Below are 12,622 nucleotides of genomic sequence, written 5' to 3' on the forward strand. Positions count from 1 at the left end.
TCGCTGGCCTGGGTGCCCCTGAGCCTCACTGCTCCGCGAATCCCATTTCGTGGCCAGGCACAGGTCGGGGGCAATGACCACTTCTTTGATGGCAGATCAAATGCAGGGGTCACACTGCAGCATAGACTGTGCTGCAGCACAGAGCCTGTATCCATTCAAAGGGGATTAGGTGTGGAATATTCCAGAAGGCATCGCCTATGCCGGTCACCGTATCTAGGACCCTACTGTGCTGAGTTTAGGAAAGTTGGAGCCTGCCTGGACCAGCGAACGTGCCGAGACATCCTCAGAGAGGTAGTGGGGGTGCACTGAGGCCTCCTGGGGGACGACACGACACGGACATGGCCTCCCACTGCCCTGAGGGCTGACGGGCTTCTCAGAGATTTAACTTGTAAAGTGCCTCATGCCCACAGAACGAGAGCCATGCACATCCTAGACACATGAATAGGACCAGAGGGTCTAATGCTGCAGCAGCCTGCCGTACAGGTGCTGTCATTCCCGTTCTACAGCTGAAGGGCATGAACGGGATGAGGCACCTAAAGCCACCCAGCCAGGAGTGGCAGAGCTGGGGTCCAAGGCCCGGCCTCTCTGGTCCCAAGGCCTGTTCTATCTGTCTCTGTGTCACGGACAGCATCCTCAGGGACCTTGTCCGCGGCCCCCTCCTGGGGGTGAGTCAGAGGATGGTGCATGGAATGTGGTGAAGGCCAGGAGGGTGCACGGGGAAAAGGGGGGATGGGGTTTCTCGAAAGACCTCAGAGGCTGCGGGTCTGCTCTGTCCCTGGACGGGGCCATGTGTGTTTTGGGGATGAGGGGGTGGGTTGCAGTATCTTTGCCTTGAGTCTGCAGATAACTGAAAACTGGCCTCGCAATGAAGTGCCTTCCAAGGCCTTTAAAGAGATGCCCGTTCATAGATTTCCGAATGGACACCCTGCTGTAATATGCCTTTGAGGTTAGTAGGGCTCGTTCACCAATAAAAGAGGATTCATTTGCCCCAGGATGGACATTCATGCTAACCTCTGCCACGTCATCACGAGACTTCCTTGGGATAACTTAGTATATGATTGAAAACCAGTTCCAACTAATTGGACCAAGAGAATGGATTAGTAGCAGATAACCAGGCAGCAGTCAGTGCAGAGGACAGAGGAAAGGGCGCCTAGTCCACTCGGCAGGAGGAGTCATTCCAGGGGCTGTGTGTGCCTCGGCTCTGGGACGGGACCGGCTCGGGGCCCCACCCACCCAGTGAGGAAATACCCAGCGCTCACCCCTGCCTCCTCTGGGCCAGGAGAAGCCTGTAGTGCCGACCTCTGGGGCTTGGAACTAAACTTCTCTCTATAGCTGAACAGTTTCTCTCCAGGAACATTGAAACACAAATGGTTCAGATAATGAGTTTCAAGGGAAAACATTTCCTTTTTGGTTTTGAAGTTCCAACGGTCTGCACCACTACCAGCATTTTTAGGCTTGCTGAGTTAATGTTACAATATTTTAGAAAGACTGTTTTGAAGGGACTTCCAGTTCTGGAGAAAGGGCAGACTAGCTAACCTGAAAAGCCTCCCACCCCAAAGCCAGAGCAGAGCTGGACAGAGTGTAACAGACGCATAACAGGAGCATGGCTGAGTGCGCGGAGAAGCAAGGTCTGTGCCTGGAGGCCACAGAGTGGGAACTCAAGCTGCAGCCAAACTCGTCATGAAATCTAAGCAAGCATTGACTGTAAGGAAAGATGCTAATTGTCACCGCAGCCTTTGGGGACACAGAACACAAGGTGGGACTGAAACACTGGACACAATATGACTTGTTTGGAATTAAGGGGTTTGGAATCCCATACCACTGGGAGGAACAGAGAGACAATGATTCACTGGATAACTTAAGTTTGCAAGTTAAAATTTTTTGGGCAGCCTCATCCTTCCTTCCAGAAGCTCAGTGCAGAGGAGCCCAGTTGGGACCTGTGCAAAGGTGGCCACATATGGGGGACTCACTAAGCAAGCAGAATGCGGGTACTGGGAGCAAAGTGGGGTTAGTGTAAATGTGGAGAGGGGGTGGCCTGAGTAAATGGATGGCACTGAATTGTATCTGGAGGTGCTGGTGTGAACTAACACTTCTCAGTGTGTGCAGACAGATACAGAGGCAGGCCTGTGCGCAGACCTGCATGTGTGTGAGCATGTATGCACCGAGAGGGCCTGGGAGCAGGGACACCCTGGGAGCAATGAGCACATCTACTGCCCAGATCTTGGTTTCTAAACACCACTCTCCACCCAAGGTTCCTTGGAGAAATGGCTGGGAAAGAAGATAAAAGAATAAGATAAGCCAAGAACACCTTGTGCCAGAAAGTAAGGAGGTGCTTGGAGCACCCGCAACGTGTGAGAAGGACGCAGACGCCAGCTGGAGGGCCTCCCACCGGCCACATGCGGGAAAGCTTGACCACCACCGTAAACGATGACAGCAACGGATGATAAGCTGTTGCATAAAGCAGGGACCCGAGTCCACACTGACAGAAACAAACACACGGATAAACAAGCGAGAATAGAAAGCTTTTTTTTTTAAACAATAGAAGTCCAATCAATAAATGAAGAAGTGACCGAATTAGAAAGGTCGCAATTGGGCGCCTCGTTACAGTAATTAATGCTGGCAAGACATTATCCGTGAGAGACAAACTAGAGATGTGGGTGGAAAGGAGATGAGATTTTCACGCAATCTGGAAGTACCTCCCCACAAAGTACTTCTTTATTGTGAAAGGAAGAAAGGGAACTCTACAGTGGACACACCTGGCGGACTCCATTTTAACTGAGTGAGCAACGTGAACTCCACCAGTGATAGGGCATTTTGATATCATATTAAACCCAACAAGACGCAGTGTGAGGAACTCAGCATCGCTTCTGAGACATTCTGACCACAAAGCACAATCTGAGTCTACTCATGAAGAAATATACAAATCCAAATTGAGGGCTATTCTAGGAAAGGAATGGCTTGTGATCTCTGAAACTGTCAAGGTCATGAAGGTCAAGTAATGGCCAAGGACTAATCCAGGTGAGGGGAGTGGGGAGACAGGGCAGCCAGGTGCGATGTGGGGGCCTGGACCGGATCCTTTTGCTGCCAAGGACATTTTGGGATAACTGACAAAACTGGGATGGGGTCTCTGGGCCAAAGATGGTTTTTTGTAGTATTCTTGCAACTTTTCTGTAGTTTTGAAATACTTTCAAGGTGAAAGGTGAAAATGAACTTTAGGGCAATCTCAAACTTTCAAGAAATGGCTACAGGCTAACGGTGAGCTAGCCGTGAGCACGGCAGCCGGGAGCTGCATACCCAGGGGAACCTGTGTGATCACCATGCGCCCCACGCCATGGATCTGCACCACCCTGGCTGCTCTGAAACGCCAGGTGCAGGCCCGGGGACGGGCACGGAGCCTGCCCAGATCATCCTCCCCAGGGAACCGGAGCCTCAGAACCTCTGGGAAGAGACGTGGGCAGAGGCCATGGACACGTCCCACTGCAGGCTCCATGCACAGGGCCCCCGGGGCAGGACCGGAGCAGCAGACACGGGAGCATCTCGACCCCCTGTGTCACCTGGGAAGTTCCATACAAACAGGACCCATGCCGGGGGATACGGATGGGTTGATCTGCGGGGGGTCTGAGCGCTGGTGTGCCCTAAATTCTGCACTGACCCACAGCTGGGATGGAGACCCCCGGCCACCTGGGGAAGATGGTCATGAGGTTCCTGCTGCTGGTGAGATTGGGTGTCGGCACCTGCGCCTCTCACCTCCCCCTTCAGAGCAATCATGACTTTATTTCTGAAAACTGGTGAGAAAGGAAACTCCTGGTCTTAAAAGCCAAACCAACAATCAGAAAAGGCCAAGTTCACTTATAAACATGGATACAAACATCTTAAACCCAAACCAAACCAAACCAAATAAACATCAAATTGTGTTTATCTCTGGAATACTGGGATGGGCGAACAGTAGAATATCAACATAAATCATCCACCGACACCCAGAAGATGAAAAAACATGAACAACTCAACAGATTCAAAAAATAGTTTGACAAAATTAAACTTCTTTATGTTTTTTTAAATCCTAAAAAAACCCACCCCAAAACAACTCCTAGCAAACCAAGATTAGAAAAGAACTGTCTTAACCCAATACAAGCCAGCTACAAAACCAAAACATCAAAAATCCCCCACAAAACCTCCCATAAATGTTGTAAATGTCATACTTGATAATAAAACCTTAAAAGAATTTCTCTGAAGTTAGTAATAAAACAAAGGTTGTTCTATCACTGCTCCAATTCAGGACGATACAGGAGGACCCAGCCCTCCCATTAAGAACAATAAATGAAAAGCAATGGAAAAGAGAAAGAAAGGATTTGAAGGTTTCAAAGGCAGAAATAAAACTGTCGCTAGTAGCAGGTAATGTGACTTCCTTACAGAAACGACAGTAGAGCTAACGCACTAACCGGAGATTCTCCCAGCTTCTGGCCGTGAGGCACTCACTCCGGGCTGGCCGGCAGTACCTCCGCAGCCTCCGGTGTGCGGCCCGACCCGCTGCCAGGCTGAGAGGGGTGCCCCCGGGATGCAGCACGGTCCCTCGCGTCTTGTCTGTGGGGTGGTCACGGCAGCCTCCTCACAATCAGTGCGAGGAGTAAATGAGTTTACGTTTGTAGAAGCACTTAGAACATGAGAGTTCATTAAATTAAAAAAAATTCAAAACTCAGCTGTGCTCCTATACGCCAGCAGCAGCCAGAAGAGGCAATTTCAAATGTACACGCCTGAATCAGTCCCCACAGCAACCCCGCGGCAGCACTGCTGAGCCTGTTTACACACGAGGATGCTGGGGCTCCTGCAGAAGTGAGGCAAGTCCAGGACCACAGAGCTAGGAAGGGGGTCAGGGCAGGGGGCCAGGGCTGCTGGTGCAAAGTCCATACTCTTCCCATCACAGCTTCTCAGGCACGCTGATTGCCCCTCAGTCTCCCTGCTGCTTTGGGAGCAGAGTTGGGGTAGGAATAGACAGCCCAGCGCTTCTGCCAAGAAGAAAACAGCTGACAAAAGTAGATTTAAACAAATGGAAAGGCGTGTCATGTTCCTGGATAGAAAGACCAGATATCATAAGACATCAACAAGGTGAGAGAAATCCTAAACAAGTCAAGCCGTGCACACAGGTGTGTGTGTGCGTGCGTGCATGTGTGTGCGTGCGTGCACATGTGTGTGTGCGTGCACATGTGTGTGTGCGTGCGTGCCTGTGCGTACGTGCATGTGTGTGTGTGCAGGTGTGTGTGTGCGTGCATGCGTGCGTGCGTGTGCGTGTGTGTGTTGGTGGGGGTTGGGAAGACCTTACCAGACATTAAAACAAATTTTAAAGCCTCTCTAACTAAACAGTTAGTGCATGAACAGCCAGACTAACAGAACAGAATAAAGAGTTCTGAAATAGACTCAAGTGCACACAGGAACTTAATACTACAACTCAGGAGGAGGAGAAAATGGACTTTTTAATAGATGGCTTTGGGACAGTTACAGAGCTATTTGCAAAGTGATAAAAAATGGATTCATACCTCACTCCATATGAAAGAACAAATTCCAAATGGATGGAATTCCAAAACATGAAACCATAGAACTGGTAGTAAAAAATTGGGTGAATTCCTTTTTTAACTTGAGAATGGGGAAAATCTTTCTAAGACTTGAAGTCCAAAACCTTGTAAGAAAGGATTGATAAATTAGACTTCAGTTTTTTTTGGCATGTCAACCAATTACATATATTGCTGATGGAAATGAAAAATGTACCACTTGTATATTTTTCGTAACCTAATGCAAAATGTACCACCTGTAGCAGAGGGATTTGGTAACGTCTAGGAAATCTACATATACATTCACTGTTTGATCCCCAAATCCCATTCCTAGGAATCTATCCCAAAGAGTCAGTGGCAAAAATACAAAATGAGTATGCAAAAGGCTGAAAACCACCTTTCGGCAGAACAATGCCCCCCTACAGGCATCCTCCCAAGCCCCCCGGGAATGCCCCAGGTGTCCACACTCTAATCCCTGGGACCTGTGGGTATGCTACCCTACACAGAAGGGGCTTTGCAGATGTGATTACGGTTAAGAGCCTTGAAATAGGGAGATTATCCTGGATTATCTGGGTGGGTCCTAAAAAGTACAAGAGGGGGTGGAAGAGTGGATCAGAGAGATGAGACGGAAGGAGAAGAGACAGTTGGAGCCTGAGAAGGACCTGACCCACCATGGCTGGCTCCGAAGGTGGAGGAAGGAACGTGTGGCCATAGAAGCTGGGGATGGTGACAGCCAGCTCGGTCCTAGGACCACAGGGAAGTGAGTTCGGCCAGCAGCTTGAATGAGCAAGGAGATGGTGGTCCTCTAGAGCCTCTGGACAGGAACGCAACCTGCCCACACCTGGACTTCATCCCTTGGAGTCCAAAGCTGTGGTAACACACTTGTTTCAGCCACGGGGCTTTGGACGTTTGCTGTGGCAGCGACAGGAGAGGAAGGCGCACCCCAGGTGTCCGCCAGTAGAGGACCAGCTGAACACACAAGCTCACACGTCTACACAAGGGAAGACAACACGCCAGGCACGTGATCTTCACGACGTGTCCTCAACTGAAGAAAGCAAAGTGCCTTCTGAGTAAGGAAGGGGGACATGGGTGCGTGTACTTGCTTGCGCTGCAAACGACAGAAGAGGACCAAGCAGAAACCTACTGTGGGGCTTCTGGGGAGAGAGGCAGCAGAGTAAAGGGAGAAAGACGAACACAAACCTCCCCGATTTTTTTTAACATTTGTGACTTTGAGATCAGGCAAATGAATTACATGCTCAAAAATAAATTTTAAACATTTGAACAATTTTTTAAAAAGTAAAAGTGATATCTAAAGATTGAAGCAAAAGAACAAACCAAAACAACATTCCTAACATTCCAGAGCCTTCCAGGCACTGTTTCCCAGAGACCCCGGAGGGGACCAGCGCTCTAACACCAAGGATGACCTCTCCTTCTCTGGAACTCTGTGGACTCCAGTCACGAGCCTGGCTTCTCTTGCTCCACACTGTGCTTGCGAAAACTTGTCCCCATCTCTGCACGCACATGCATCCGAGAGGCGGGTGCTGAATACTTGGGAATAAAAGGACGTGTGGTCTGAGACACGCAGTGGTCACCAGTGGGGAGAGGGAAGGGAGAGGGGCATGGGAGTGGGGGAGTAAGAGGCACCAACTGCTCGGTATAAAATAAGCTACAGGGTGTGCTGTACAACACAGGCAACAGGGCCACTGTTTTATAACAACTATAAACGGAGAATGACTTTAAAAGGCGGGAATCCCTATACTGTATAAATATTGTATATAAATATTGTACAGCAACTATACTTCAATTTAAAAAAAAGAGGAAAAAGGTGCAAACTACTAAGCATGAAATATATACGATATATAGAGTTAATGCACAGCACAGGGGATATATCCAATATTTTGTAATAACTAAATGGAGTATAAGCTATGAAAAGACTGAATCACTGTGTTGTACAACTGAAAATAATATAATATTGTAAATAAATGCTACTTCAGTCAAATTTTTTTTAAATTGAAAAAAAAAAAAAAAAACCAACCCAGAAGTTCCAGCAGCAATAGAAAGTGGGACTAGATGGACCCAGACAGGAGGAGAGATGAACCTGGGTGATCAGGCATGCGGGAGCTCATTGCATCACTGCTTCCTTCTGAGTGTGTTTTAAAGTGCTTTAGATTAAAAATATAAACAGATCAGTTGTGGGACAGAAGCACAAAGCAAACGTGCTGTGCAGAGAAGCGCTAGGTGCTCACCCATCACTTCCTCTTCTCGGACAGGACAGACAGACCCCCTGCGGCTGTCCGGAGCCCTGACTGTCCTGGCGAACAGAACGCCGGCAGAAGGAGTGCCAACGCTCCCAGGTCTGGCTCTGGAAGCACAAGACGCAGGTCTCGAGCTGCGCCACGGAGCGGGGGGTCATCTCTGCTCCCGCGGCCCCGCCTGGCCTGACTCCCACCCCGAAGCCCGCAGAGCTTTGTCCGTCCTTGGCGTGCACCGTGCCCGGCTGTACTGCTGTCCAGTGACACCGAGGACGGACTGTCGGCGTCTGTGTTCCTCCAAGCGCTCTCCCGGCTCCATCTGGCAGACTCTGAGACGCCAGAATTGGTTTCCAGGAGGCCCCACAATTTTTCTCCTGTACTTTCTTTGATGCATTTTAAAGTTCGCTTTTATTGTTTTGGTTTTCATTTCCCGGGGATTTATTTTTTTCAGTTTGATGGGAGGTAGGGGCGTACGGTGATTTTTTTCCGAAGTAAATAATTGTTCCCGCCTCATTAATTGACCAGTTCCAACTAGCTGGTTCCCACTGTCAGAGTCCTGCAGAGGCTTCCAGAAACAGTCGCTTAATGAAAGTTTTGAAAATGTAGATGGAATTCGTGCCCTGATTTATGGCCAATATCCAAGAGCGAATTGTCTTGCAATAGAGCACAAGCATGGTCGTGAAAATCACTAGGGTTTTACTGCGGATGATAACCGTTCGGAAACTTTACTACGCCCAGCACGGGGCTCTTTGTCTGTTTTCTCTGCCTGTAGTAGAACAAGGCACTTCCGGTGAGTGGAATTCACCGAGGCCCCTGTGACCCTCCCCCTGACGCGTGAGCCCGCGGGGCATGCTATCTTGCTACTGCCCCCTCACTCCAGCCATCTGGACCCCTGCCGTCCTCACCTGTAAAGCACGTGTTCCCCTCCCAGCAGCCTGAGGGTCGTTCTCCCGAGAGAGAACTTTCCACCTTTACAGCACGCACTCTGCCCAGTTCTGTTTACCACTATGTCCTCACGCCTGGGAAGAAACACGCTCTACAAACATTGTTGAGCAAACGCACATTCACTCACTCACACGAGAGGAAGGCTGTACCAGACAATCCTTGTGGTCTGTTCAGCAGCTAACTGTGATACAGAATTGAGAGAAGGATCTCAACCAACGACGCCATTGAATTGGGGAACTTACTGTAAACTGAACCACAACTTGAATGCTCCCCCCATGATCACATCTTCCGCCCTCCAATAAGAGTCCAGCCTAACATCCCGTTTTCCCCCTCTTCCGAGGCCTTAACCCCGGCATCCGGCCACCTCCGGTCTCTGGCTCTCCTCCTCCACATGTCGCCACCTCCCAAACCACCCCGAGGCAGCCCCATTCTGCAAAGGCACCAATCGACCGTCTCTCAACGTCAGGCCCCAGTGTTACTCTGTGGAAACTGCAACTCTCGGCTTCAAGGAGACCATACCTGTCCCTCCACGATCCACCTGGAGATGGACGTCTTCCCGTCGTAGCCGGGTCGGAACTGCAGGGTGGCTGAGCGAGGGCTGATGTTGGAAATGACCAGGTTGGATGGGGCACCAGGGAGTTCTGGAGATAAGTGAGAGAGGAAAGGGGGAGATTTAAATTCTGTCACCGCTCAAGAAAGGTATCAACAAGGCGGCAAGTACACAGTTCCAAAATGCCTTTATACCAAAACAGGGTTGTGTTCGCACCCACAAGAGTGAGACGCACAGCTCTCCAGGAACGAGCTCTCAGCATGAGCTCCACTCCTATGTGGTGGCCCATTAGGCTCCAGGCCACGTGCAGTGTTGCTGGACATGCGTGAACGTGGCTCCCAAATGACAAACCCTGAAGGTCGGGTCGTGTGTCACTCATCTCCCTGCTCAGCAGGTGATCAGTAGACACTTGCAGAGCGAGGAGAGGATGGACGAAGGTAATTCTTCCAGGCTCCTCGAGCAACGCAAAAGACCGACCGCCCCCCTCCCTCTGACAGGGGCTGTGATGCCTTGGAAAGAGGAGGGAGTACGCACGCCGTGTGCCTCCAGGCAGCCTGACACGGGGAGATGTGCGGGTCCTGAGCCCTAGGCTTCCTGGCTCTGGTTTCCAAGACAACTGGATTTAGGTGAAAGTGCAGCACTCTTCCCACTCTGCCTGTGCGCAGTTGCTCTGGCAACTGAACGAGGGGCCGGTGGCTTTTGCGCTGCTGCCTCGTCTCAGGCTGCCTGGGGCTGAGCCTCCTGGTTGAACACAGGCCCTGGGGCTGGTTGTCCCAACCCCCCAGGAGCCTGTCCCACTCAGAAGTGAGACACTGTGAGTTCAAAAGGAGAGCTTTTACGTGATTGGGCAATGCAAAAGCTCTAGAGAAAGACAGCGGGATGAAATGAAGGCAAGAAAGATGCAACGTGAGCAGCAGAAAAGGCTCTCAGGTGGCGCCGTATCCAAGGAACGGCATCCGAACTTGCCCGTGTTTGGGGTGTTGCAGACTGGGTCTCGCGCAGAGAGAGTGAGACCACTTTGGTGATCAATTCAGTACTGGCACAGGACGCATCGCTAGGCTCTCAAGGGTCCTTTCCACGTCACATTTAATGAATTTGGAGTGGAAAGTATTTAAATCGAAGGACAAGTGACTCTTCTGTATATTTCTCAGCTCTCTGGATTCCTTAGCTGGTTCTTCAGTCATTAACAGATGTAAACCTTAAGCACAGCACACGGAACACGGCCCCAGAGTGACCATCACCACACGACTTTGCTCGGCGTGCCCCAGGCAGGGTGGACCCCTGGCGACAGGTGACCCGACCTGTTCGCGAAGCAACAGCAGCCCCACGGCCCCCCCGAGCCTGGGTATCAGCTTCACTCGGCACCGCCGGGCCCGTCTCCCCTCCAGCCCTGCCCCGCGTCCAGGGCAGAGCGGGTCACCGTCACGCCGGGGGCAGAGGCTGCACAGAGGTGAGGTCCACTCGCCCACCTCCCGGCCCTGGCTGGACGGTGTGCAAACTGTCCAGGAAGCAACCTGGTCAACCTGCTCACTGGGACGTGGCCGCAGTGTCACCCCTGTTGCTGTACGTCAGTCGTTTCTAACAAATTAAGTCATGCGCCGTCATCAGCATCTTGTTACTAGTTATTAAAGTACTAACCACACTTTAAATGTGTGCTTTGGAAACTGGCTGTTTACGTAGAATAAATGAATCTCTCTGGAAGCCAAAGACTTCTTTCTTAAGAAAGGATATGTGTACTTTGCAAATGTCTTTAAAAAAACATCAGGTCGCCTCAAGTGTGGTCCCCACCAGAGTGTGGATGCCCTCTGGGCGTGTTCCCCAGCAAGCTCTCCAGCCTCGCCCCAGACCCAGGGGTCGGCCGGCCACGGGGGAGGGGGCCCAGCACTGATTTGGGGGCGGCCTCGGGATTCTGCTGCTCGCGACCCGTGAGAACCACTGCCCGAGAGGGAGGGCCGTGGCCACTGCTCGTCAGTGGACAGAAAGCCTTGCTTCGGGACCCTGAGGGCTCAAGCCGCCCTCGACGGCCGGGAAGGTAGACGGTGCCCCGTGGGGTCACACAGCTCAGAGCACAGGAGACACTCCCTTCTCCTTCTCTGCCACCACGTGGCCTGCCCGGCTTCTCATGAAATGTAGTCCCGGGAGGAGAGGCAGCCCACGGCGGACAGGGTTATTCCTGCAGGGGTTTTTAAAACGGTGTACATTTTATTTGTTTTGTATTCTCTTCAAGTCACCTGTGTCACCCTTCCAAGAAAATAATTAGGTTACGAAAACCTCACTGGGCGTGGAGGGTGCTACGGGGATAAAGGCTGGTTTCAGCCCCTTGAGGCCTGGTGAATGAGACCATCTGCTTTTCTCAAAGACCACAGCGAGGCCAACGGACGTCTTTTAAAGAGCAAGAGGCCTCTGGCTTTCATTACAGAACTGAACTGATGGCCCCACGACATGTTCTCACACCCACGTGTCTGTGAATTCCTTGGAAAAACACTTTCATTTTAAACGTAAACTGTAGAGAGAAAAAACAGTCCAATTTCCAAAGCTGGAGTGAGGATGAACATTTAGGAGGATAATCTGACTTCCAGAAAGGCCCTGAGAGAGGGGTCCCCTTGGCCCTGCTGCGTGTGGACACGCGCCCCGCTCTCCACTCCACTTCCTCTCCCCTCCACCTCTGTACCTTTCCTCTCCACCCTCCCCTCATTCTTCCCCTCAAACCCACATCTTCACTGTTTCGTTGAGTGAGTACGGTTTTGTGCTTCCTGGTCTTAACGGTAATACTCACTGACCCCCGACCATCTGAGCTGCGAGCTGACACCCCTTCTTTAAAGGCCCCCAGGACTTCTGCACAAAGATGCCCATCAACTCCAAGCATGAGAAATGGCCCAGGGAAACGCGGCAGTGGGGATGCCCGGGCCCAACTGTACTGACCTGGGGGCACCCCAGAAGAGATGGTGGACGAGGTGGCCAGGCCGGCGCCCACAGCAGTGAGGGCCGCCACATCGATGGTGTAGGTGGTGAGAGAGGACAGCCCCTGGATCTTATACTCGTGCGTTGAGCTGTTGAGGGTGAGCGCAAGCCGCGAGTCGCTCTTCCCGTACACCTCCCAGGAGACCTGGTAGCCTGGAAAGCAAGTGTGGGCACAGGGTTAGTCCCAGGCACCCCGGAGCCGGGGGCAGAGGTTAGGCCATGCGCTTATCCCGGAGGGTCTGAGCAGCAGCCGGGAGCTTGGCCAGGCCCACCGAAGTCCCCTGTGAGTCCACTGCCCACGGAAATGAGACCCGGAGCTGGGCACCTCTATCCGGGTGCCGGGCCCTGGGAGGCGAAGGGTGGGCAGGAGG

General features: G+C 51.6%; 1 protein-coding gene across 1 annotated transcript in view; it reads right to left on the reverse strand.

Moving 5' to 3' along the window:
* Positions 1–12,622, reverse strand: part of SDK1 (sidekick cell adhesion molecule 1) — a 793,009-nt gene that overhangs the window by 103,865 nt on the left and 676,522 nt on the right. The window contains exons 21-22 of the mRNA XM_057750135.1: positions 12,213–12,404; positions 9,260–9,381 (exon numbers count right to left, since the gene is read on the reverse strand). Coding sequence (XP_057606118.1) covers positions 9,260–9,381; positions 12,213–12,404 — 314 coding nt within the window. The remainder of the gene's footprint in view (positions 1–9,259; positions 9,382–12,212; positions 12,405–12,622) is intronic.

The sequence above is a fragment of the Hippopotamus amphibius genome, chromosome 9 (assembly GCF_030028045.1).
Source record: "Hippopotamus amphibius kiboko isolate mHipAmp2 chromosome 9, mHipAmp2.hap2, whole genome shotgun sequence".
Lineage (NCBI taxonomy): Eukaryota > Metazoa > Chordata > Mammalia > Artiodactyla > Hippopotamidae > Hippopotamus > Hippopotamus amphibius.